The sequence below is a fragment of the Enoplosus armatus genome, chromosome 17 (genome assembly GCF_043641665.1).
Source record: "Enoplosus armatus isolate fEnoArm2 chromosome 17, fEnoArm2.hap1, whole genome shotgun sequence".
NCBI lineage: Eukaryota > Metazoa > Chordata > Actinopteri > Centrarchiformes > Enoplosidae > Enoplosus > Enoplosus armatus.
This window is the reverse complement of record NC_092196.1, coordinates 5810802-5835764: the sequence shown is the minus strand read 5'-3', so window position 1 is coordinate 5835764 and position 24963 is coordinate 5810802. Positions and strand designations below refer to the sequence as shown.

At 43.5% G+C, this 24963-nt stretch overlaps 4 protein-coding genes across 4 annotated transcripts; 2 read left to right on the top strand and 2 right to left on the bottom strand.

Moving 5' to 3' along the window:
* Window positions 1–1963: 1963 nt before the first annotated feature.
* On the top strand, window positions 1964–13696 carry triobpb (TRIO and F-actin binding protein b). Its single transcript, XM_070923404.1, has 13 exons — window positions 1964–2331; window positions 4988–5044; window positions 5460–5528; window positions 5682–5771; window positions 6037–6146; window positions 7072–7513; window positions 8421–8649; window positions 9091–9190; window positions 10114–10273; window positions 10403–10504; window positions 11581–11667; window positions 12303–12507; window positions 12679–13696. The coding sequence occupies exons 1-12, from the start codon at window positions 2326–2328 to the stop codon at window positions 12462–12464; spliced, it is 1614 nt and encodes a 537-aa protein (XP_070779505.1). The 5' UTR covers window positions 1964–2325; the 3' UTR covers window positions 12465–12507; window positions 12679–13696.
* A 541-nt stretch (window positions 13697–14237) lies between these two features.
* ndufa6 (NADH:ubiquinone oxidoreductase subunit A6) lies at window positions 14238–15318 on the top strand. Its single transcript, XM_070922915.1, has 3 exons — window positions 14238–14406; window positions 14749–14864; window positions 15091–15318. Exons 1-3 carry the CDS (start codon window positions 14268–14270, stop codon window positions 15220–15222), a joined length of 387 nt encoding a protein of 128 aa, XP_070779016.1. The 5' UTR covers window positions 14238–14267; the 3' UTR covers window positions 15223–15318.
* LOC139299953 (essential MCU regulator, mitochondrial) lies at window positions 15319–17182 on the bottom strand. The gene is made up of 3 exons (XM_070922914.1): window positions 17014–17182; window positions 16612–16777; window positions 15319–16108 (listed from the first exon to the last, which is right to left on the bottom strand). Exons 1-2 carry the CDS (start codon window positions 17167–17169, stop codon window positions 16640–16642), a joined length of 294 nt encoding a protein of 97 aa, XP_070779015.1. The 5' UTR covers window positions 17170–17182; the 3' UTR covers window positions 15319–16108; window positions 16612–16639.
* An 832-nt stretch (window positions 17183–18014) lies between these two features.
* Window positions 18015–24747, bottom strand: fam234b (family with sequence similarity 234 member B). Its single transcript, XM_070923933.1, has 13 exons — window positions 24609–24747; window positions 23013–23561; window positions 22379–22474; window positions 21870–22037; window positions 21491–21606; window positions 20872–21022; window positions 20538–20673; window positions 19611–19805; window positions 19279–19357; window positions 18958–19125; window positions 18660–18780; window positions 18228–18454; window positions 18015–18109 (listed from the first exon to the last, which is right to left on the bottom strand). The coding sequence occupies exons 1-13, from the start codon at window positions 24745–24747 to the stop codon at window positions 18107–18109; spliced, it is 2148 nt and encodes a 715-aa protein (XP_070780034.1). The 3' UTR covers window positions 18015–18106.
* Window positions 24748–24963: the final 216 nt, after the last annotated feature.

Sequence of the window (24963 nt, the reverse complement as noted above, 5' to 3'; positions counted from 1 at the left end):
ACCGTGCACGGAGCCCTTCTCCGTCACCTCAGATTCAATTGCGGAGGCACACTTCCTCCCAGAGCTCCATGGAGTCCTCAGAGTCGGGCCAACTGTCAGTGGGGTCCACAGGGCGGAAGAGGGAGGAGTATGCCATGCTGGCTGACGTGCCGAAGGTCAAAATGATCCAAATGAGAGAAGGGCCAGGCCACATGGGGCGGCCTCAGAACCAGCAGCCCTCTCGGAGACAGGAGCTCTTTAAACCAGCCAGGTCAGACTCATACTGTACCACAAAGAATGGAAGAATGGAGTGGTGTTATGTATCAAAATATTTAAATGCTATGTGCATTAGTTAACATTACATTGTGAAGTAGGCCAGATACATGTATCTTCACATTCTTTCACTTCTTTTTTTTTTTTTTACATGGTTTTCAATGATGTAGATCGCAAACTGTTGTAAATCTAGATGGCCTTTCTCCTTCCACACCATCAGATTGGATACATTTGACCAAATCAGACACACTGATAACCTGTTCATGCCGTTTCAGCCACTCCCTGAGTAAGCATCCCTCCAGAGAGTGGGAAGATACAGGGGACACTGAGAGAGACTGGCATTATGGCGGCAGCGGGTATCTATCTCGAGCTCACTCCTCCACCTCTTTGCAGGTAAGCTGCCTGGGACGGTGGAGAATTTGATTTGTTTATCTATTGAGTTGTTTTTTTACTAAGCTTCTTGATTTTAGCTGTCTAAAATCATGTTTTATCAGAGGGCTGAGAATCGAGCATTCAAACCCTACAGTGGTATGTACACTGCATTAAGCACCTTTTCCCTCTGCTCCCTTGTGCTCTGTGGTTTTCACCTGCATAATATGTTAATGCTTAACCACATCTTCCCCATACCATACACCAGGTTTGAAAACGTCTGTGGATGTGAAACTCCAGAGGTGTCTATGCTTGCTCAGTCGGACATAGATTATCTTCATAACTACAAGCTATTCCTTTCCAGAGGTCTGGCAGTCCCACAGCGGATGAGGGCAGTTCTTGGAAAGGTAACCACCACAGATCAGAACAAATGCAGGTATGGAATACAGCCAGTCTACAGTTTACAGAAAATACGTGTTCCCTTACTGTGTGTATGTGGAAACAACCTCTCTCCCCCTGTGCCATATGTAGGACAAAGTACAGTTGATTTTTCTGTTATTGCTAATATTTGTAATGAATGCAATAAACCTGTAGCACACATGGTTCAACACAAGTTTATTGCAGTTCAGCCTACTTAAATACACGCTATCTTTGGGTTATATATTTACTAGACATACTGGCAGCTTGTCCACTGTTCGCACAGATACTGTCTATAATTGTAAAGTTTTTATGTACTTGGCACTCCAGCATCTCCGACTCTTTTAAATTCTTTTTTAACGGCTGGTTGTTGTGTGTCTATAGACTTCACCTACACCCTACAGGCATTTCATAAGACTGACTGAGCTTTGTCAATTGTGGTCTGCTGGGGCATGTGTTGAAATTCCTGAACTGAAACCAATAGCTACCAAGAAAGGATTTTGCAGGGGGGGGGGGCGGGCACTTTGTTTGCAAGCCCAATATTTTCAGTCAGGAAAATATAGAAAGTAAATTAGTTATGTATGTTTGGAAAGTTGGGGATTATCAAGCCTCTCCATGTGAGGGGACCCCCAAGATTTTCAGAGAGGTTTGGTCCCGAGGAGAGGGAGGGAGTGGGACCTCAGATTGAGCAGTCATTTTTAAACGTTTTTGTCGTATGATAGCCTGTTGTGGGTGAAATGAATCGTGATATCCTTCCTCGTGTTGCTGGGGACCCCACTGGATCCCCCCTCAGCCCCCGGAGGTCCCCAGACGCCGGTGTCAGAGCCAGCACCGTGCGGTTAGGAAGGGTCGGCTTGTTTTCTCAAACGATCTTCGCGGATCCGCCCAGGAAGTGGCAGACAGGGCGGAGAGAGCAACGAGCGAAGACACGGCCGAGTCAGAAGTGTGGCGTTCGCTACCCACGACTTGTCAGAAAGTTGTGAAATTATTACTTTTAAACGCCGACACTTTGTCCACGTTCAGTCGGATGAATGTACTTTCCCCTTAAGGCTGGATAGAGGATCTGCCACGGACGTTGGCGGTTCGCTTGATTAAGTTAACGTGGGTATGAATGGCGGGGGTTTCTCTCAGTCCGAGTCACGCCAGTGTCCTGCGGGAAAGTGAGGTTTTTGCTCGAGAGGTTTAGCTGAGCCGAGTAGTGCGCGTGAGAGCAGGAAGGACTATATTTGCGTGAGCTAACGGTACTTTTCGTCTGTGTTTATTTTACCCTGTCCGGATCCTGTTATCATGACGGTAAGTTGCACCTTGAAAGCAGTTTTGTTTTTCCTGTCACTCCCTTCCTGAATATACACATCACATACATTTCCATATATTAAATGAACTCTGGCCCAGGCGCTAACGTTAGACGTTGAAGTGTCTCACTTTGGCTTAAATGTTTTGTTTTTTAAGAAATGCTAATGTAGGTCACATAGCTAATCACACCCAGATTCGAGGAGTGTGCACGTAAACCCCAAGTGGGCTTCAACGCCTCCAATTTACCGTTAGTTTAAAGCAGAAATATCGTTATTGTGCGCCCACGTACCAAGGGAAGTTAAACACTGTACATTCCTATTCCTGTGACAAGTCTAACGCACCCATGCTGCTTCCCAGGTGTGGTGAAGTTTCATCTGTTTGCCCGGTGTTGTTTACAGTACCAGGAAGTGTCATTAGCCAGCAGCTTGGACTGTATGTGTTCGTTTTTACAGCCAGCTGCGACACACGTCCCCCTGTTTGCACACAGACACGGCCAAGAAAACCATGCAAATGTCTGTTGTAAAATAACCTAGAAGTATTGTCTCTCTAAACCATTGTAATCCAGGACCAATGAGTGTGTACATGTATCGCTTGAGATGCTCCTCTAGAGGTAATCTATTGAGAGAGTGGACGTTGTCTCAAACAACTGTCTCCAGTGTTTGACCCTCTTCCTTCTGTCTCTGACCTTTCGAGCAAGGTCACTGATCTGAGGGCCCATAACAAGGAGAGGCACTGTACCATTAGGCTTATTCATAACAGATGCTGCCCTTATTTTCTGCGTCCTCCTGTGGCTGCTCGCTGACCTTGCTTATGGGCATGTACTGACTAGATAACATTAATTTATGATGAGGTTTGACACATCATAGCTTCACCCTCATACACACACACACGCACACACAGCTTCAGGTGAGGAAAGAAAAGAGACGGATCACCAGTGATTAATCCTCTTCATCTCTTTCATTTTATAAGATGCGGCTGTCAGCCTCTGAAACAAGTTTCTATTGTATTTATAGCCGGCACCTGCTGATCCAGCCATTAGTTAGTGATTAGTGATTATGATTTGTGTATGTGTGTGTGGATGCAACAATAATATAATATACATATAACATATAATTTCCTAACAGTTAAATGGAACATAAGTCTTATCAAATGTAGTAATACACCGGTATCTTCTTGACATGGTGTTGCTAACTCCTTTAATCCCCTTACACGGTCTATTGGCAGTCACCAGACCTTAAAATGTGTTAGATTAAAGAAGATCTGTAGCATAGATGAACTGGCTTATGCAGAGAAAAACTGGGTGGTACTGTGGTTTACAAGAGCACAACTGAAGCCAAGAAGGGAGTATAAATACAGAACAGGGCTGGTTAGAGATGACAGTACAAAAAGAGAAACTATAATAGAGTACAAACAGAGAGGGAGCAGAACAAAATGATGCAGCAAGGGAATAAAATGAACGATAAGTAGCTGCAGTAGAGAGTAAAAAGAGACTCCAGCGGGAGATGAGATGACGGATGCAGAGAGAGATTTAAAAGTGAGGAATGTACATGCTAGTGAAAGAGAGATAAGCGAGGTGAGGAATGTACGTTGGAAAAAGTTGCCTAATCTTAATCAGGGATCACCACGTCTTGAGGTACCTAGCACACGTTTCCCTCTTTCTGTCATCGTGTCAAAAGCAAAAGCGGGCCCGAAATATTGTAGAGGAGTTCAATGTATCTTCTACCACCACACGGCTGGAGCATGTAAAATATTTCACAGTGTTGAGTTATGAGTGAAAAGTGAATGTAGACACTTAATGTTCCCACTGCAAATGTCAAATGAGTTTCCAGATCCTCCCATCACTGAGGATGTGCTGCTGATTTTGTCTGTCTGTCTGTTGTCGTCAGATATTTTGTGTCCTCCTCCTTTACAGGCACACTCGTTGTTTCCTGTCATTTTTCACACCTCATATGTGTCTTTCTGTGCAATCATTGCCTTTTTTTTTCATTTATCTGCCCTGTTGCACTTCTATTCTGCAGTGCAACAGGGCAGCCCCCTGTTACGTAAACATTCTGTTGTTGAGATGTTATATCAAAAACACAGGGCTTTTTTTTTTTTCAATCATGATCGCGATACATCCAATATTATCATCATCACGTTAAATATCAAGTGCTAAAACTGAATTAAAGCAATAGATAATTTAGTGATCTAAATGTACCAGTACCGACTCTACCAGTTTCAGGATGCATTTTAAGAAAAGCACGTTTCTCCACAATAGAAACTGGTTTATGTCCTTTGTGGCTGTTGTCCTCATGTACAATGATAGAATAAACCTGTGGTGGTGGTGTGGTTGCTGCTAATTTCATGTATAGAGATATAATTATATTGAGTATGCCCCACCCTTTGATAGCTCTTGTAATGTTCTTTGTCCTGTTGCTTTTTGATTGGTTACATCTAGTTGCATTTTTTTCTTTCTTTCTTCCCTGTTCCTGTTCACTTTCTCTGGTTCTTTTATCTCTGAAATGCTTTGAGGCTCGCTTGTAATAAAGGGCTCTACTGATACATGACTTACACAGACAGCAGAGTTCCCTCCTTCAAGTTTTGTGTTTGAAACATTTCTGTCAAACATTCAGATGAAGGTCATTGAACATGAGACTGTACTCTCTTTGCCTCACAGCCTGACCTCCTGAACTTCAAGAAGGGATGGATGTCCAAACTGGGCGAGAGTGGAGAGGTAAGGTACTGCAAAGCTGAATGTCGTACTCAGTGCTCAGAAGTCACATCTTCCTCTCCCTCCATCTTCACCACCCTCTGCCCTCCGCCCCCCGCTCTTAATGAGAAAGGTTGGGGTGTAAGGGGATAGCGGCAGATTATCCTCGTTATCGCAGTAATAGCTTGGTGGCTTGAGGCACAACAGGTGTCTCCTCTCTTTGAATGGCACGCTTGAGTGAATGAACTTCACACGTCACGTACTGTGGTTCAGCTGCTTAACATGGGGCCTTCATGTGTCACTGTGATGTGGTTGTTGCTCTTTCAGACCAGGCTTACTCTGAGAATCAAGTGGAAATAGTGCCCTGTTTGTTTGTTTGTTTGTTTGTTTGTCATTGTATGGTTTTCAGCCTTGGGTTAATTGACATCTGTTTCTTTAGTGGAAGAAGCATTGGTTTGTTTTGACTGATGCTGGACTGAAGTACTACAGAGACTCAAGTGCAGAGGAGGTATGTTTTTTAATTTTTGGCATTTTTGTAATAAATCCTAATGATGTTATTCATTAAAAACAAGCTTGGATGAGCACATTAGTAACAAAGTGTAAGAGCACTGAACTCTGTTTCTGTGTAGTTTGTGAACGTGTTCCTGTGTTTTCTGTGTAGAAAGATGACTTGGACGGGGAGATTGACCTAAAATCCTGTGTGAAGGTGTCTGAGTTTGATGTGGAGAAGAACTATGGCTTTCAGATACAGGTGAGTCTCTCTCATAGACTGTGTATGAGACTGATTTATATTCACCCCTTCTTGTCCTCCTTATCGCCGTTAACCACACCCGCTCTCCATTTCTGCTGCTTTTTATTATTCCGTTATCATGACTCACATCTCTGTCAGTGTCTCTTTCACCTTTTTCTCTTTATCTCTCTCTCTCTCTTTCAGTTTTTCCTTCATCATTTCCATCTCATCCCAGTTCTGTCACATCTCTGTGTCTCCTTAACCTGTTTTCTCTTTTGTTTTTCAGACACGGGAGGCTGCGTTCACACTGTCTGCCATGACAGCTGGGATCAGGCGGAATTGGATAGAAGTTTTAAAGAAGTGTATCCGGCCCAGCAGCTCTCCAGACCTCACGCAGTAATTGACAATTGAATTGTTGAATATAAAAGCTCAAATATAAATATAAGTAACTTAAGGAGAGTAGGTAATCAGGGGTTAAAAGCATCTTTCGCCTAAAAGTTCGACTTTAAAGTTGGATGCTTTTCAGATTTTGCTCAGCCTAACATTATGAAAGATATAATTTTTTCAGACCTTCTACACTTAAGTTACAGGGCAGTCAGTTGTGACCTCTCCTGCTCTTACAGTTAACGTCAGCATAATACCAATCAAGTTTTTAGTATTGATTATCTGCAGATACCTAGTTTGATCTTGATATCTACATTTTCTTACATTGTGATTTTAGTCAAAAGTGGGTCAAATTTGGCACCTGCAAAAAGTATCTGTAACGGAAGTAAAGAGATGTTTTTAAACCCAAAGTAGCTCCCCTCACATTGCCCACTGAGGCATTTTGAAACATCACTGTGGCTTAGGTAGCTTGTGAGGGGCATTTGTCACTATTCCTGAAATTAAAAATTAAGAATTGATCTATTTAAAAAAAAAAAAAAAAGAATCGGTTGATGAATTGTAATGGCTTCCTGCCCTAAGAGGCGCCTAAAGAGGTTTTATGCTTCATTCTACAAGTTTACAGTTTTAAGTTTGGCTGCCTCAGCATTCTTGAGCTGCTCGTTCCACTCTTTCAGCAGCTCAGCCTTAGCTAAATACAGTCAGATAAGACGCTCTGTTACTCACATGCACCAGCAACTTTGCAGTGACGAATCAAAGTTTCATTAATTGCTCAGAGTATCAATGTAGGTTCTGTTTTCATAATGACTCACCGCCAGCTGTGCCTTCAGTGTTCATGTTGAGGCTTTGTATGCTGTTGATTTACTTTAATAATTGAGGTTATCAGATAGCAGAAGAAGAAATCACACCTTTATAGTTATTTATCTCTAATCTTCTCTAGATTACCTGACAGCAGCAGTGACAAGGAGAACTCCCATTCTCGCTTTCTGCTGTCATCCCGTCGCCCTTCATCGCGTCATGGCGACGCTCAGTCGGATGTTCCGACCCCCGCCCCTCCTGCTCAGCGTAGGTTTGACTACGTCGAGCTGTCCCCGGTTCCAGCCTCGTCCAGCCCTCTCCCAGCCAGTCAGAGAGAAGCAGGGGAGGGGCAGGGGAGGGAGCACAGCCAGTGGCAGGAGGAGAGGAACACAAGCAGCCAATGGGAGGCTGTGCTGTCCAGGAAGGGCACTGGCGTGGGATCGAACCAAAGGCTGCGCCCGGAGGATGAAATCGAGAAAAAGTGGGCTGAGTTTGAGCGCATGCCGTTAAAGGAGATGAGCTCCTTACCGCCAATGGGATCACGGTCATCCAGCCAGTCAGCCAATGAGGCGCTGCAGAGGGAGGTAGTGCGTGGAGATGATTTTCCAATTTGCAAATTTAAATAAAATGCAAATTAACTCTTCATCTGTCCTGATGAAGTAAACATTTCCTGTTTCTGCCTGTTAACACATGAGTCACTCATTTTCTGACTTGCCTCTGCCCTTCAGCAGTGTTTCCTATCTAAAATATGCTGGAAAATTAAAAGTAAAAGTTGATGATTGGCCTGAGAAGAATACAGATAGTGAAATACCGCTGAAACTCCTGTCTGCTCTGTCTCTGTGTGTTGTGATGTGATGTGATGTGAATCTTTGGTTTGAACCTGTTTGCAGTCTCTTGACACTAAGGCTGTCTACGCATGATACACAAACAGCTGCACCACAAGGCCAGAGCTCTGCGGAACTCTGACATTTCATCACACAAGTCATTATTACAATGCAACGAAAGTCGAATGCTTCCTTTGTGTTTAAGCTTCTTCTTCAGCTTGAATCTAATCAGGCTTTGAAAGGTCAGCAGCGTTGGGGTTAAAGTTCAAAAATTTTGAACTTTGAGCACCAACAACCGGGGTGCACAATGCACAATGCCCGGAGCGTTGGCATTATGAGTCTGTCCATTAGGAAAACACCGGCTCAAGCTGGCGCACAGTGGTTCTGCCAGTGATCATGGGTAGATCACGTGTTGGCAACAGATTATATTTGGCTAAAATGTTCATTTAGTTTATTCTGTTTACAACTTAGTGAGTATTACTGTTAAATACAGAGTCGCACCTCACAGTTCCTGTTCTTCATATATAATCCTTATAACTGCTCATGTCTTTCACTGCCAACACCAGCGTGTGTGCCATCTCATGTAAACATGCTAATCACACGTTGATAGGCTGTCCCCCGCCCCTGTCGCTCAGTGGACTTTACCTCCGTCTCTGTCTTTCCTCAGGTGGCGTCACTGAGGCAGCAGCTGGAGCAACTACAGGGAGGAGGAGGAGTAGGGGGAGGAAGGGGTGGCTGTGGCCCTGAGGCCCCCTGCAGCCGCAGCCTGGGAGCCATGGAACGTGCTCATCGACAGGCGCTGGAGGAGCTCCAGAGGCAGCACGACCGCCAGATCAAGGAGCTAGAGAGCGAGAGGGACAGGCTGCTGCTGGAGGAGACCCAGGACACCGCAACAGGTCAGCAGAAAAGAATATCAAGACCAAAATGATGGTGCAATTATACAACTCTGAAGGCAACTTTCGTTTCACTATTGAAATACGCAAAACTATGACGGTACTAAATGTAATTTTGACTGAGCCGCTACATTGAGAGGGTCATATGATAAAGGAAATTAGTCAAAAGGTCAAAGAGAGTTCACTGTTTAACTTTAAGGAGATTAGGAATGAAGTGGTATCTTTCCCTTGGGTCATTTTTCTTGTCAAACTATGAGAAATTAGCAAAAAATGTATGAGCACCAGCTCTTTTATACTCCTCTGTAGAACTTTTCTCAGCTGGTCTTGATTTCTTTTACCCCCCCCCCCCCCCCCCCGAGTGTCCCTTCGCTTCCATGATGTGCTGTTGTCAGCCACCAGGAGGTCGTGTAGAAGTTGTGTCACGCTGTTGTGTTTGTGTTTCAGTAATGGAGGCTTTGAAGAAGAAACACAAAGAGGAGCTGGAGAGAGTCAAAAGGCTCAGCAGTGGGGTGCTGGATTCACAGACTTTACGAGCCCAACAACAGTAAGTAACTTTTAAAATCAGTTTGTGCCGGTGTAGTAGAGATGTCCACTGGCCACCCGGATACTTTGGGTTCACAGGAAACTTTCAAGCAACACAATCAGCCACTCTTAATGTCTGTCAGCATGACACAGAATCCTTAACATTACTGACACCAGTGGTCAAAACACGTTGTTTACATGCATGCAGAAATACAAGCGCATTAAACTGCTTAAACTTTTCCACTTTGTTTCAGCACCCCTGTCTTGTGTAAGCCTTTCGTCCATATCGCCTTGAAAATGAATTCTTGATTGTAGCCCGTCCCTCAGTTTCAGTCTGCAGGCCAGCATTCGTCTCTTATGTGAATGGCTCTCTTGTGCTTTTAAGTGGGGGCTAGTCGGCCACAGAAGGGCTTTCTTTGAAACAAAAAGGTAGAATTTGCAGACTCCACAACAATCCAGGGTTCCTTGTCTAAGCAAGGCCATTACCACTGCGGCCACTGGGTCCTGTCAGGCACTTAAGGAATGTAGAAGAATTTGGTCATGGATTAGTTTTCCTTTGTAAGCTTCACAAGGCCTTTGACACAACGCTGTCTCAGTGGCTGCTACTGGAACCTGCATTTTAGGGCTTATCTGTGTTGCCTACTCTGCGTTTTTTCGCTGTTTGCATGCTCTTCCTTTTTTTTTTGTGGGTATTGGTCATGAGCAGTAAAGATGTTTTAAAACCACAGTAGGAAATACTTGCCTCATGAAAATGGGAAAAAAAAAAAAAACACCCTCATAGTTTTTCTCAGTATGTTGCTGTTATTAAATGTAGTCAATACTATATAATAATACTATATAATTTGAACTTTCAGCGCTGCAATTGTTTCTTCTTCTTTGTGCAGTTTTGTTCACTAAGGACCCGACATGAACACAGTTTTGTGTGTTGTCTGTCTGTTCCTGCAGGACAGAAAGTCAAGGCTTGCAGAGAGAGCTGGCTGGACTGTCTGAGCGCTACTCTCAGAAGTGTCTGGAGCTAAACCGAGCTGAGCAGAACAACGCTGAGAGAGAGAGGGAGATCAGCCGCAAGGAGAGAGATATGGAGCAGCTGAGGAAGGAGAACCAGGTCCGTTATCAGCAGATTATAAAAACTTACTCATGACATGCTGCGGTTCTATATTGGTACAGTAAAAAATGAAGTGTGGCGTCTGTAGTCTGGCTGCTGACGTAAATCAAATAAAATTTGTCTCTGCAGGACCTAAAGGCCCGTTTTACGGAGGAGATCAGTCGTATGCGATCTACCATCACAGATCAGGGCTCAGAGCACAACAGAGACGGGACACCCTGTGAACTACAGGTAACAGCTCTTACTCTTATTCTGTGCTCCAAACTCAAAGTGGACCATGTGTCTGCCAGTGTTTTGTAACCTCCTGAACTGACGGCGACACCCATCAGATGTGCACAGGTGTGAAAATATCACCCACTGCGTTAAAAGTTAAAATTTTGAAACTAGGATTTTAAAATGTTGAAATGTTTGCAACAAAAGTCAACAATAACAGTAACGTTGGTCAAATCTGATACCTACATGCAGCCTGCTTTCTGACTGGGTGATCATTTCAATTCTGCTGTATAAATCTAATCTGCATGGAGGAAAATGTGTTGTTGCTGCATTTAGATTACTCTTTAGTGATTTAGATTAAAATATATTTTCCACTACAAGTACAATATTAATCAGAATATTCCACTGACTGCTGAAGGCTATTATTAGACTTTTTATCCTTCACTATCTTTCAACTGTAACTGTTCAGTGCTGTTATTACAACAACAAAATTCACAAGAGCAGGTTAAGAAATCTCGTAAGAAACTTCCCAACCTCTCAGTTGCATCATGTAGACATGTAAAACGTGACTTGCAGTGTTTCTGTCACAGTAAGCGTTGGCGCAAATGTTCAGGAATGCCCGTTGAAAGTGCTGCACCATCCACGTAAGTTATACAGTTTTGCTCAAGGACACTTAATCAGGGAGACACTTAAAATTGGGACTTCAAGAGGAGCATCAGTCTCAGAAATAAGCCCCCCCTTGCTGACATGTCACCCAAAGCAAAACCTGAAAACAAAATTGGAGCAGTTCATTATCGTCTTTCTGGTATTCAAACTGGTGTGGTAGTTTTCAGAATACAAAGGGAATGTCACGATAAACAGTAACTGGCCAAAAGCCCAATTCATGTACTATATAAATGACAGAGAACGCCCACTTTGTTTATCATAAATCAGCCAGAACACAATAACTGTGCCTTTTGTTGTGGACTCCAGTGATAATTATGAGGGTTTAGGGTAATAAAATGATGTTTTGTTTGTCTTGTTTTTTTTCTTCTTTCTTTCTTTTTGGCAGCGAGTGACAACCACACTATGTTGTTTTGTTGTTTTTCTCCCAGGTTCTTCTCAGGGTGAAAGACAACGAGATAGAGTACTTACACAAGGAGATCAGCTGTCTGAGGAACGAACTGCAGTTTCTTAGCACGGTACTGTGTGTGTGTGTGTGTGTGTGTGTGTGTGTGTGTGTGTGTGTGTGTGTGTGTGTGTGTGTGTGTGTGTGTGTGTGTGTGTGTGTGTGTGTGTGTTGGTCTGCTTCTGTGAACCCTACACTATTAGATCAATAACATGGAATGTTAATCCTCACATCCTTGAACAAGGTCTTTGTTAACTGTCTTATAGCCCGGAAGCCTTCAGATAATGCAGCGCAGCACATTTCCAAGATTTTGTTTGGCTTATGTTGAGGACAACCAAACAATGAAGACAACGTTAGTTAAAAACTGGGATAAATCTATAGCGTTGGATAGGCTGGGGAAACCCTGCGTCTTTGTGCACTGGGCATCCTCATCCAGTGATTTCTATACAGAAAACAAATTTCAGCAAAGTCCGGCAATGCAAGGATACTTTGTTGTTTGCATGGTTCTGTACCTTCCCTGCCTTTCTTATTTGGTGCTGCTCCCATGGCATGTTATACTATATGAATAATGTAATCTAAAAAACACAAATATATGGTGTTTATACAGAAGGTATACATGTCTTTTCATAGTGGATGTGATGTCCAAGAGCTGGCTGGTGTAGTGGTAGATGAGGAACTTAAGCCTGTTTACCGCTCTTCGATCCGCAGGAGAAACGGCTGGCCTGTGAACGATATACAGAGATCCACGAGGAGCTGAGTGGGATGAAGGGCCGGAGCGAGCGAGAGATCCAGAGTCTAAAGGAGCACTTGAGGCTGGCCATGGCTGCTCTGCAGGAGGGGCAAAAGCTGGGTAACAGCCTGGACCACTGAGAGTCTGCTGCTGGTACTAATGCTCTGGCAGACATAGTGACAGGTGTGAACTGATGGAGAACAGACGGGGGAATGGTCAAACTAGTCGCACTAATGCAGCCCACAACTCACTGTCTATGGAGATTTTGAGAGGCAGATATTTGTTGAAATTTGTATTTTCTAGTTTGTTTTTTTTCTTCATTTTTTCTGCGTGTTGTTTGGTTTTGTTTTGCAGGTGTGCCTGCACCACGGTGACTGAATCAAAGAGGTATACAGAAGATCAGAGGAGATGACTGTTGGACTTGTACAGTTCCGGCTGTGTGGGGACCATGATAGTGCCTTAGTTTTCAATCATTCTGCCAATGAGCAGCATAGAGTAGCTATTAGCTGGTTTCATTACACTGGGCCACACATGATATATAAAACTGCACTTTTCATTTTTTATTATATAGCTTTTGTTTGCTTTTAGTGCAAGCATGTATGAGTGCGCATTTGGTCTGAAAACTGGAATATTTGTTGAGTGACTTTTTTTTTTTTATCAGGTAATGTAGATATAGAGTTCATACTGTATCAGCATTTTTGTTGGATAATCTTCTCATTGCCTCTGTGTCTTGTGCCTGAGACCGCAGGAGTCAACACAGTTACGTTAGAGCTACTGTCATCTCAGTCTCTTTTTTTTTTTTTTATGTTGTACAGCTTTTGAGTCATGTTTACTCTGAAAATGGCACACGTTTCTTTAGAAATGGGAGCTCATCATTTGCTGTAATTATTTTTTTTTACCTGGAAACAAATGTGCTTATGTAGTATTGTGTTTGTGAATTTGAAATTCTGAAAAAATATATTGGGATTGATAAAGGACAAGACAGCAAAGGTTTCTTATTCCTGGTAGGCTGAATTGGAAGTGGATCTATGATTGTGTAGAAGCAAATTCAGGCTCAACTCTCTGGGGATGCTTGTAAAAGCTGTTGAATGAATGTTGTCCCACATCACAGATGTCTTTATTTTTAAACCATGGCTGAGAAGCAGGAACTCTTAAGCTTCCAGTCTCCCCTGATCATTATCGGCATTTACGTGCCACCACCACAGCAAATGACAGGTGTTGCATCAATGAGCCAATTTTTTTTATTGACAGTATGAATTGTGATAAAATGACTTATCTACCTTCCTTTTGAAAATATTTTCATATTTAATGTACTGTAGAGCCTGTATCATCTTTGTAAATTATACACAATTTTTGCAATCAATAAAATAAGTTCAACAGAAACACTATTTAATTTCAGTGATGCTGTACACCTACCTCTGCAGACTAGATGAACACACATGCCTATATGTGTTCTTCATTAGTTTTATACCAGTAGACTATTGCCACACAGACAGTGTCCATCCATTCACAGATTATGCATTGCAGTTTCAGAAATATAGACAAACCGTATGATGTAATGATAAAGTTTTTGTTGAGACTTTAGTTGTTTGTGCTTTGACACAATTCTACGATGTTATGGGGCTGTACAGTGTGGTGTATTTAAAAAAAAAAAAACATTTAAATGTATTTATAATATTTAATCCATCTCATTTACATTCTTGAATCAACAAAAATATTAGAAACACCTCAAAGTACAATACAGTTCAGCACAACAGCATTAATTTGTCTCTAACACACTGTCAACAGCAGTGAGTTGTCTTGAGTAATACTTATTTTAAGGGACTGTCGACGACTGGCCGCCTCCTGTCTTGAACCAGCCAGTCCACCAGGTGGCACCACAGTGTTTATCAACGTGACACCATCGAATAAGTAAAACCGGAAACGCTGTAACGACAGCAGTCATGGCGTCCACAGCGGCGACCCGAGCTGCGGCTGGTGCTGCTAAAGTTGTGAAACCCATTTTTAGCCGGGACCTGGACGAAGCTAAGCGCAGGGTCCGGGAGCTGTACCGAGCCTGGTACCGAGAGGTCCCTAACACAGGTATGTCGGTCCGCTGTGGCAGTTAAAAGGTGAATAAAAAGCAGCTCCAGCGTCAAGGTCGAGTCTATGTGGAGGTTCAGCATAATGACGAACATTAACCGCTAGCAAACAGCCACCTAACATAACACCATATATATTTTTAGGCGCTGTCTGTTGCCCAATATTTAATAGTGACGTTTCCATTCAAGCTAACTGAATAATGAGATGTGCCAGCGTTCATACCTTGCAATGTGTACTCCAAATGCAATCTCGAGGGTAACCATGATAACGATTCAAAACGAGTTCCTGGCTGAAGCTGATGTGGTGGAAACAGAGTGACTTCTTGTTTGTTTGTATCTACAGTGGCAATGTTTCAGCTGGACATCACAACGCGCCAGGGAAGAGACAAAGTGAGGGAGATGTTCGACAAAAACAAGCATGTCAATGACCCCCGTGTGATTGACATGTTGGTCATTAAGGTAAAAAAAAAACACAATCATTTTAATTTCCGTATTGAAACAAATAGTAATTTGGCCTTTAGTCTGCTTTTTTAGGCTGTTTCATAGGCTGCCTTGTACCTGATCTCATTGTTGGTGGATCCAAAACCCCGTCACAGTTGAATGAATGAAGATGTAGGCTATGACATAGAGCAACACTGTACTGTGTGTTGAAACGTTTTCCGTTTGTATGTTATTTAATCCACAGGGGAAAATGGAACTCCAGGAAACGATCCACGTCTGGAAGCAGAAGACCCACATAATGCGCTATTTCCACGAGACTGAGGAACCTCGTTCCACTGACTTCCTGTCCAAATTCTACCGGGGCCATGACCCGTGAACTGTCGTAGCTTTCTGCTGACCTCTGACCCCTATTTGCTTGTGTCCAGTGTGACAGATGTTCCCCTTTATTGTAAATACACACGTAACACTCACATACCTTTAGGTTGTGTCTTTTTATTCAGAGTCAAAGTTTTATAGGGGTTATCTGAAAGGGGCAGTTCATCCAAAAACACACTAAAACCTAATTCACAGTGTTGTGAACAGTTCCTTCTTATTCTGCAAGGAGAGAGTACAGTTGGTGGACATAACTTCAATAGAAAATAGCTCATTCTGAAGCTGTTCACAACAGTGTCTTCTGACTATTGTGAGTAGCAGTGTCATTATATTTAAAAGATACGATACTGTTAACATCTCCAAACTAAAACTAATTGGATGGATAGACTACAATTGTTAAGAAGAAAAATAAGATGCATATTTTTGGATGAACTGTCCCTTTTTAAGATGGTATGGAAGAACTACTGGTGTGATATTTTATGAACCTGGAAATCCTCTACTGAATGCAGGCCGCCAAGGTTATTCTTTGATTGGTGGTTCATTCAAAGTAGCGTTTAGGACAGTCTCGTGTCATAAGCAAAGCTTATGTTCTCGCCATACATTCAGTCAAGTTTATAGACATATGGAAAATAGAAACACCAACATTTGCACTTAGCATGTGCTGCAGTGTACAACTGTTGCTCCCTTTATTAAGACTTAGTAGTGCATGCAAATACAGTACGATACGATCAGCCAGAGACAGCCCTATCTCAGTATCAATAACGGCAAAAACCCTGAATCCAGTGCAGACAGAGGCGACTTGAAAACACAGCAGAGGGAACACCAGGAAGGCATTTATGTGCTCCGAGGCTCCTAGACGCGTACCAGCGGTAGTGACAAAGCAAGATGACCTGTGGGGGGAAGAAAAAGTTTGAGCATGAGTGGTGATTCATTTTTTTTCCTATTTTAAGTACTATATGTTATCTTACACTCCAACAGCTGACAAATGTCTTAACTCTTGATTAAAATATTGGCAGCAGCTGCAAAACAGGGGCACTACAATAAAATTGTGCCATCTTCCCCTTCCTACTGGTGCATTCAAGCTACCAATGTGGGAAAATCATGTCTGTAATGCTGTTTAATGTTATATTTAATAGCTTAAAATCAAACTTAGAAGGTGTTGGTGATCATAAAATTTGAGTAAAATAAAAACAATGTTTACTAACAATGTAGGCGTCATCATAGAAATGTGACACGTTAGTCATAGGGGTTTGAGAAAACCATGACGTCCAAGTTAAAGGGCTGTTCTACAGTATTTTATTTATCCTGAACTGTGCATGCACATCCATCCAATAGACTGAGTTAGTGTGTGTGTGTGTGTGTGTGTTTGTCACAATCCAAGCCAGAGCGATACCTGATAACCAGGAAGCCCTACAGACCCCTCAGTCATCATCGTCATCGTCCTCGGGGACGAAGATGTCGTGCTCCTCCAGCAGCGCAGCAAAGTTCTTGCTGATCAGAGTCCCCACATACAAGAAGGGCACCAGTACCAGTGCAATCCGGACAAGGCCGAAGGGGGTCTGCTCCCCAGTGCCGGACCATAGAAACAACTAAGTTAGTTCATGTCAAGCAGCCTGTCCAAGGTTGACTTCTACTATATGTGTGAGATACAGAGCAGTCGAGCTGTTTATAAATGACTTCTACATCTTAGCTTCTACTCATGAGTCCTTCAGCAGAGCTCCTCTCCGCCTCACATCGCATTTCATGGCCGAGCTGTTACTCACACACACCAGCGACCCTTCAAGTCACCACTCACCTTCTTCGGTTTGGGCGGAATGGCACCGGATGGAGTGCACGTGGCTGTCCGGCACGGTGCCGCGGTCCTCCCCGGCCCGATGGAGCGGGTCAGCCGGGAGGAGCGGGCGTTCCTGAGGGCCGACAGCCAGGCCAGGCGACCGAGGGCCGACGCCATGTTGCCAGTTGAAGGTACGCCGGCAGCAATGCGGAAAACGGCAGATAATGTTGGAGGCGGAGCTGCAACAGCGCCACCCCGCGGTGCTGGAACACCACGCCGCCATCTTTTTTTCTAATAATAACAATACGGGCGGGTTGTCTGCACCATCTCAGTGAGCGCGATACTTGAGACAGTGAAATAAAGGTTGAAATAAACGACACGTGAAACGTGATGCAGTAAGAATTTATTTTCATACTTTCTCTTGCCATATGTGAAGCTTACATTTAAATGCCATAACCTTTAGCAGCCACACATTCTGAGAAAACAAAACTGTGATAATATAACCATAAAAAAAAAATCTGACAACAAAAACACAAAGCAAATCAATAAATACTGTACAGCATTAAATATTTACAGACTCCTAAACTGGACTACTGAACTTAGTGATAAGAGCAGAAAGGACCCTGCAAGTGGCTTCATGACAAAAGAATGCATGTGACTGAGGGGTGACACCACATGAACATACTGGCCTTGGAAGAGCTATACGAGTGATGCATACTGTAAACATGTTTACATGCTCTTTCATCAGCATTGTTGTAATAAACTACAGTACAAAAGTTACCCTTCTGCCATCAAGTCCAAACAATCATAAACATTCAGTGAAATATTGAAGACTTCCCCCAAATGCAAGTTAAATAATATAAATAAGCATTTTCATTGTACAAACCAAAACAATACAAAGGAAATCCCTACCTACGAGTCATCTTTTTACAGAAAAGAAATCTCTTTCTCAAGTAACGGAAATTAAAATTCATACTTAGCGAGCCACACAGGATGTATACAGCTCCAAATTAGCTCTCAGTGCCTCCTTAGAGCAGGGCTTCTGTCCCGTTCATCCTCAGGCGAGTCCTTTCGTCGTACCGCTTCCTGTGACATGGTAGCAGTGGTTGGCTCATCACTAAACAAAGACACAGTCAAGAGAGATCATTTGATTTGAGTGTATATGTATTTGAGTGAGCCTCCGATAAACAGATAAAGCCGTTCTGCTGCCTGCATTTAAATCATGTCTTTCTCACCTGCTGTTTAAAGGACAGACGCCTGAAGAACTTGTTGACCTCAAACACGGCAGGTGTAGCAGGCTCCCCGGTCTTGTTGCTTTCCCCAAGTCTGACAATTTGTCCTTTGGCGATAGCAGCTCTGAGGCTCATGCTCTTGACTATCCGAGCGCCGGGCTCTGAGTCGGGCGTGGGTCTGGAGGATACGGTGATGTAGGTGGCGTCTTTCTGACGCTCCAGGTAACTCACTGTCAGAGACAAAGCAGGAGAAAATAGGAGGTCAAACGTGTATTACTTACAGTCTAATTACTCTTTTGGCGTCTTTTTCTCATCTACTACTGAAAAGACAGCTTTGTAATCTGACTTTTAGATAGAGGATGATAGAAGTTATGATACAAACTCTCTGCAGTAAAGCAGATATTGTTCTGCAGTATTCTGCATTTGAACTTTTACCTGCAGAGGTGACTGCGGTGTCTGTGGTACTGGTGAGCTCCATCAGGATTGTGGGATACGCAGGGTGCAACAGGAAAAGCTTTCTTATGAGCGGCTCCGCTGCAGCAACCCCTGGTGCCACCTACACAGCCAGTGAGGACAGTTTAGTTACTTTACACGAGTTGAGTATTTCATTAATGCCTTCAGATCAAAGACAATAACGCAAGCTGTGCACATGTTTCATACACAGCAGGCGCTTTCTCTTTTATTGTTATTATAATTTTCGCTTCAATAATCATCTCGTCTAACGCAGACTCACAGTTGTCTTGGTAACATTCTTCTGCGCTTTGATTGGTTCGCTGGCCCAGAAGAGGAACGCTGATTGGCCTGTTGAGGTGGAGATTGCTGAAGTTTCCAAAACAAGATGAGGACACACAAAGTCTGCTGTCCAGAGAAGATGCCCCTTTGCCCCATCGACAACCTGTGCCTGAGAGACAGAGATGAGGGGAAAACCGGTACAAGTTAGTTCATATCTGCAAAACAAAGAGGTCAGTTAAAGTTACATTCTCTTTTCCTGCATTTTATTTGCATTAGTTCGATCCTTGAAAGCAGTGTAGTATGAAAGGACTGTTTGTTCTACCTGCATGATGCCGTTTGCCGAACGCTGAATGAAGAGATCAAGGATTCTATCATCGTTGAAGTGTCCTGGAGCTGGTTGGCTGCGACAGGCAAAGACATATTTTAGGGAAATGTCATCTTGACACGTGGCTTACTTTGTTTTCAGCAGTTCAAAAAGCTCAAACAGTGTTTTCATGTTGGTACATTAATGAGTCACATTGAGTCAAACACTGCAGCTGACTTCACAACAACTTTGATAACCTCAGATTAATTCTCTGTATTTTTCTCTCACCACAACAGAAGAACAGTAACAGACATTTAACGGTAACGCTTTGTGATGTGCAGATTTTTTACCTGTGATTGGAAGCCGAGTTGAAGGTCCACTCTTTACGTATGTCCCTCTGCCTGAGCACTGACAGTTTGCTGGAGCCGTACACCAGCACCCAGTCACTTTTGGTGGACTTGAGGTTAGAAACAGGGTCCAGGCTGTTGTGGCTGTTGCCAAAACCAGCCACAAGAGGGAGCAGGAACTCCACGTGCTCGGATCCTCTAGAAAAAAGATAACAAAGGGGTGATTTTGACATTATAAAACTAGTCATAACCATCTTTTTTCACTGTGTATACAACCCAGGAAATTGGAGACCATGCTTCCCCAGTAATGCACTGACTAACATGCTTACTTACTTACACGTGTATGTATATTGATGATTTCATACTTTGTTTTGGACATATGAATATTGTCACAATTAAGAGTATTTCTACCATTTATTAGTACCAAATAATCTACTGATCATCTAATCAATCCCATTCCTAAAAGTGAAAATGTCAAAAAAAAACACTGATGAGAGTTGAGATGCCACAGTAATCTGTCACTAGTTTATTTTGTTGACTGTGGCTGGTAAAGTTATAATCTTTAACACGTTAGCAGGTAAAAAACTACAGTCATCAGTCTTCCAGGTAAAGTGGAGAAAAAGATGCTTCTTAATGTTTGAATCTACAAGATAATTAGTTAATTAATGCAATGACGACTACTCCGATACAAACAGTTTACAGTTTTAAAGTGCATATATCAAAAAGATCAATAATGTTTAAGATCCAATTAAGACTTACATGTCTACCAATTTCTATTTGTTTCAGTTGGATACATGACTAACTAATCAGCACCCATACAGTGGCTCGGGCATCACACCTGTAGCAGGTTTTGTAGTGTGACTGATTAAAGGTTTAATATTTAACATAGACGCGTCTGTGCAGAGCCCTGGGCCAGTCACTGAGGCGTACCTGTAAATGTGTATGAAGGAGGAGGAATTCTTGAGCACCTCCCACCCTGGATCCTTCCTTCTAAGGGCCTGAGTTATGGGCATTTTGCCCGTGGCACGAAAGTAGATATCGCGCAGAGAGATGGCCTCGACATTACCTGAGGAAAAAGACATTGACACAAAGTCTCGTAAAACTAGAACAATCATTTATATGTAATGTAAATGACCTGAATCAGATACCACGTTGTGCTTTTTCTATTTTGACTATTGCAGCCACACTTAAGCCGACTGCCTGAACACACATGCTTACTGTTGAGTCTTTTTCAGACCTTCACATTGCTGGCTGATTCCTTTACCTAGTCCAAAGAGGATGTAGTATGCCCCCTGTTGTGTCTCGTGCAGCAAAGGACCAATCAGCTTTCCTTGTCCAGTGAGGTTGAAAGGCACGGGATGTCCGAGCTTTTCCCCATTCAGCCCAGAGATCAAGGTCAGGGAGAGATCCAAAGTCTGAGAGGGAATACGGCAGAAATAGGTATGTAGTCACTGAACGCAGCGGTCAGGAAACATTACATGTAAACAGCTCATGATCACTTATGCCAAACTAAAGTACCATCGTATGAATTATAGATGCAAATGGGACTGTCACTGGAGACATGATTGCACAGCTTCTTTTAGCTGTAGGAAGTATCAGAGTGGGCAGCTCTCAAATCATTTTCATTTAATTCCTGTATTTCCTGTAAGACCTTCACTGGTGGACTCAATCAAGCTGTTTTAGATCAGAGTAAGTGAGAATCATACGAAGTTACTTTGTGTGCATGGTGATAGTAGTAGAAATTATTAAACAGACCATGTCATTTTATAGGCCCCTGTCATTGCCGCTGCATCGCTGCAGTGCAAACAATATGTCAAATGCCTCAGTGTAACGTGATGCATGTGTGTAGGAGGAGAGGAGGGAGGAGGCTGTCACCGCTATACCTCGTCTGCAGGCAGGGTGGCTATCAGCAGATCCGGGACTGAGTCGCCCTGGAGGTCTGGAAGTAACACCGCCTGGGATTCAATGTTCTTCAGCGGGACCGACCAAATGTTCTTCCCTGGGGAGTGGAAGGAAACCTCTTTGACCCCTTACTCACTTGTTTTCACATGGAGTTCAACCTACTGACTTAACTCTCTTGTCTGACTGGGGGGAGCTGGAGGCTGAGAGAAATTTAGCTCTAACATCTGCATCTTCAGAATAACCAGACAACAGATTTAAGACAATATAAGAACAAATACAAAAGGCTTGTAGAGGTGGTCACTCATCACTACTGCGATAAGTACTGTGATCCACACACAGGAAGAAGACTTGGCTTCTGACCTGTGGCTCCATTGACTGCCATGAGGATGGATTTGCAGATGAGGAGGACCACAGGGGACGGCTGGGTGCTGTTCTGCAGGCCACACTGGATGTACATCACAGACTCCCGCATGACCTTCCTCCACAGCACCTGACCGCTGACTGCAGACAGGGCCACCGCACTGTAAACTGGGAGGAAGAGAGGACGTAATAAATCAACACGCCTGGAAGAACACGCAGCATTTACAAAAGTCGGAAAGGTTGAAGAAGGAGAAAGAGGGTGAGGAAGTGGATTCAGGTTTAAATGATTTGGCTCAGAAGAGTCATTTTACAGAAGCGCACATCATTCAGAACAAACAGTAGCTATTTATGGCACTAAGGTGCTATTGAGGCGTTATTAGGATATTATGACACTGCTCTTCTTCCTCTCTCCTCATCTAATGCCCCTATTTCTAATCAGTTGCCTCACAGGGCAGAAACAACACATCAGGATTAATTGGCCATGCCTTTTCAAAGAATTCCTCACATACTTTTGTTCCCTTGTGTCCACTCAGTAACACCCAGGAACACGTCCTCCACTGAATCCCCATCAGCATCCCACAACGCCAGAGCGGGTGGACTGACACCTGGACGGAGAAACCGAAACAAAAAATGAGCGCTGCCCGCCAGCAGGATCCTTTAACACTGATCAGTGTGAGGTTGTTTTCTAAATGACGTTTTGCTGACCTACATTTTGGAACAAAGGTAAGAAGAGTAATCAAGTATCAAAACATGAATGATCCCATTTCTCGGCTCAGTTGTCCACGTGTGCTGTCCCGTCCCGTCGAGTTTGTATTTGCTGCCACTCTACAACATGTTCGCAGTGCATGCTGAGACAGAACATGTGGTAGGTGGAGTGATGCTCGCAATCCTGTATAATTACAGCTGACTAATTAATGGGTGAGCCAGCGTTGTCTAGCCACAGAGACTCCTAAGTAAGTCTTCATGAAGTCAGCATCATTAGTGGAGCCGGCTCATGTTGTGCATCATACGTTTTACTTTAACTTCCAGTAAATGGTAAATGTAGTCTAGGCAAATGATACAGGGAAAGTAGTGGAGTCGCTCAAACTCTTCAGTCATTTTGTCTCTGAAAATGTTGCTATAGTGATGTATCAAACTCTTTACCTCCTGCATCTCCCAGTGCACTCTCCCACTGCAGCTTCTTTTCCAGTTCCTCCTTCTGGCAGGGAATCAGAAATGCACACAGCAGCACGAGCAATGTGGCGCACACCAGAGGCACCAGGAAGAACGCACTACGGACAGCGTTCTTCATCCTCATCCTCTTTTCTTCCTCCTCGGTACTATGAACCCCCAGCCCAGCGCCGCCCAACTGCCCAGGCCCCCCTCTGTCCTCCCCGGCCCTGTCCCTGCCTGAGTCCCTGTGGCTCCAGTACTGCATTCCTTTCATGTCGTCTCTGTCCTGCCTGGATTTGCTGGGGAGCCGTTCTCTCCATTCGTCCTCCTCTTCCTCCTCGTCCTCCTGTGCCTCGTCTTCGGCCCCCACAAGTCTTCCAGATCTGCCACCCCGCAGCTTCGAGGAGCCCGTGCCGAGGCAGCTGTCCCTTCCAAGGCCGTTCCGGGGGTAGTTGAGCACGAGATCATCCTCTTCGCTCTCGTCCTCGCTGTCGGCCTGGGTGAGAGGGTCGTACTCCCCGAGCTCCGAGCCCTTCTTCCCTGCAGAGACACAGAGGCTGCTGGTCACGATCAACTGTCCTGTGCAGTCACTAAGTCAGAGTGTGAGTGTGTGAATATTATTGATACACAATTACTAATATATTATCTTGTAGTACTGGTGTATTATACTCTGGGCATTTTACAATAATGCCCCCCCCCCCCCCCTCTGTAGGTAACGGTTTTAAAGTCCAATAGTGCATGTTACCCTAACCCTAAGTACTGACCCTTAGCACTCAAACGTACCACATTTTTAATTTTTATCACTAAGAATTCCTTGTTATTAAAAAATAAATAAAGTATTTTATATATCTTAATCAGTTTTGGAACATGAAACTATACACAGGACAAAATATGCTGTGTATACTGTAGTTTACCTTATTACACATGGCAGTAATAAGAATAACGTTTTTATTATTTAATCTATAACATCTTTATACTACTACTACTACCACTAATTATAACAATAAATCTTATCATGATTACATAAAGGATATGTCGATGTTTAAATATACTAAATGTAGCCTGCTCATAATTAAATAATAATTAAATACCACAAAAAAAACACTACGAGTACTAATGCACATCACTGGTTGTATCATAAGTAACACTGGTATATATGCAGTACAATATTTTGCCTGGCGTCAGAAGTAACATTTCTTATTATGCTTTGCTTGTTTACTCTCCAGCAGCAGGTCAGCCCATGTTGGGTTAACATTAGCTAGCAGCTAGCTACAAGAAGAGAGCAGAGCCGCGCTGCCAGAAAGATGTCAGCGCGCCGCTCCGCACACACAGGTGACCGCGTCTACCTTCCACTGCAGCCTCAGGAGAACACGCGTTCATTAACCTGGGGGTCACATGCGACCGTTGCTAAGTATGTGTCACACATCAGCGCATCAAATGAATCAATTGCATATAAAGAGCAGGGTAGCAAGAGGGGGGGCTCTCACAGACCTCCTCGTCCTGACTGGTGATGCTTTCACTAAAAGATCCGCGGAACTGTTTCATCCTGTTTATCTGTCTGGTTGAAATACGTGTAGCGCATCTTACCGGGCAGTTTGAGGGCACGGGACAGAGCTGCAGCCATTTCTCCTCTAACGGATCCGCGAGACGGCGACGTGAGGCTGCGGTGATGAACAGCTCGCGGGCAACGACCCAGCAGGTTGGATACTCGCCTGCCCAACTGCATCCTGGGACGTGGAGTTTTTCCCCTGTCATTATCTGCGACCATTGTTTTTGTCGTTTGATTATTATGCACAATACCACGAAAGTCGTATAAAAACGAAGCTATATGTATATAATTTAATTATAACGAGGGAAGTCAGTATCAAACTAACTGTTTGGAATACAGCAGAAACGACAACATAATGTCAATGTTTTTCCATTTCTAAAAAAAAAAAAAGCA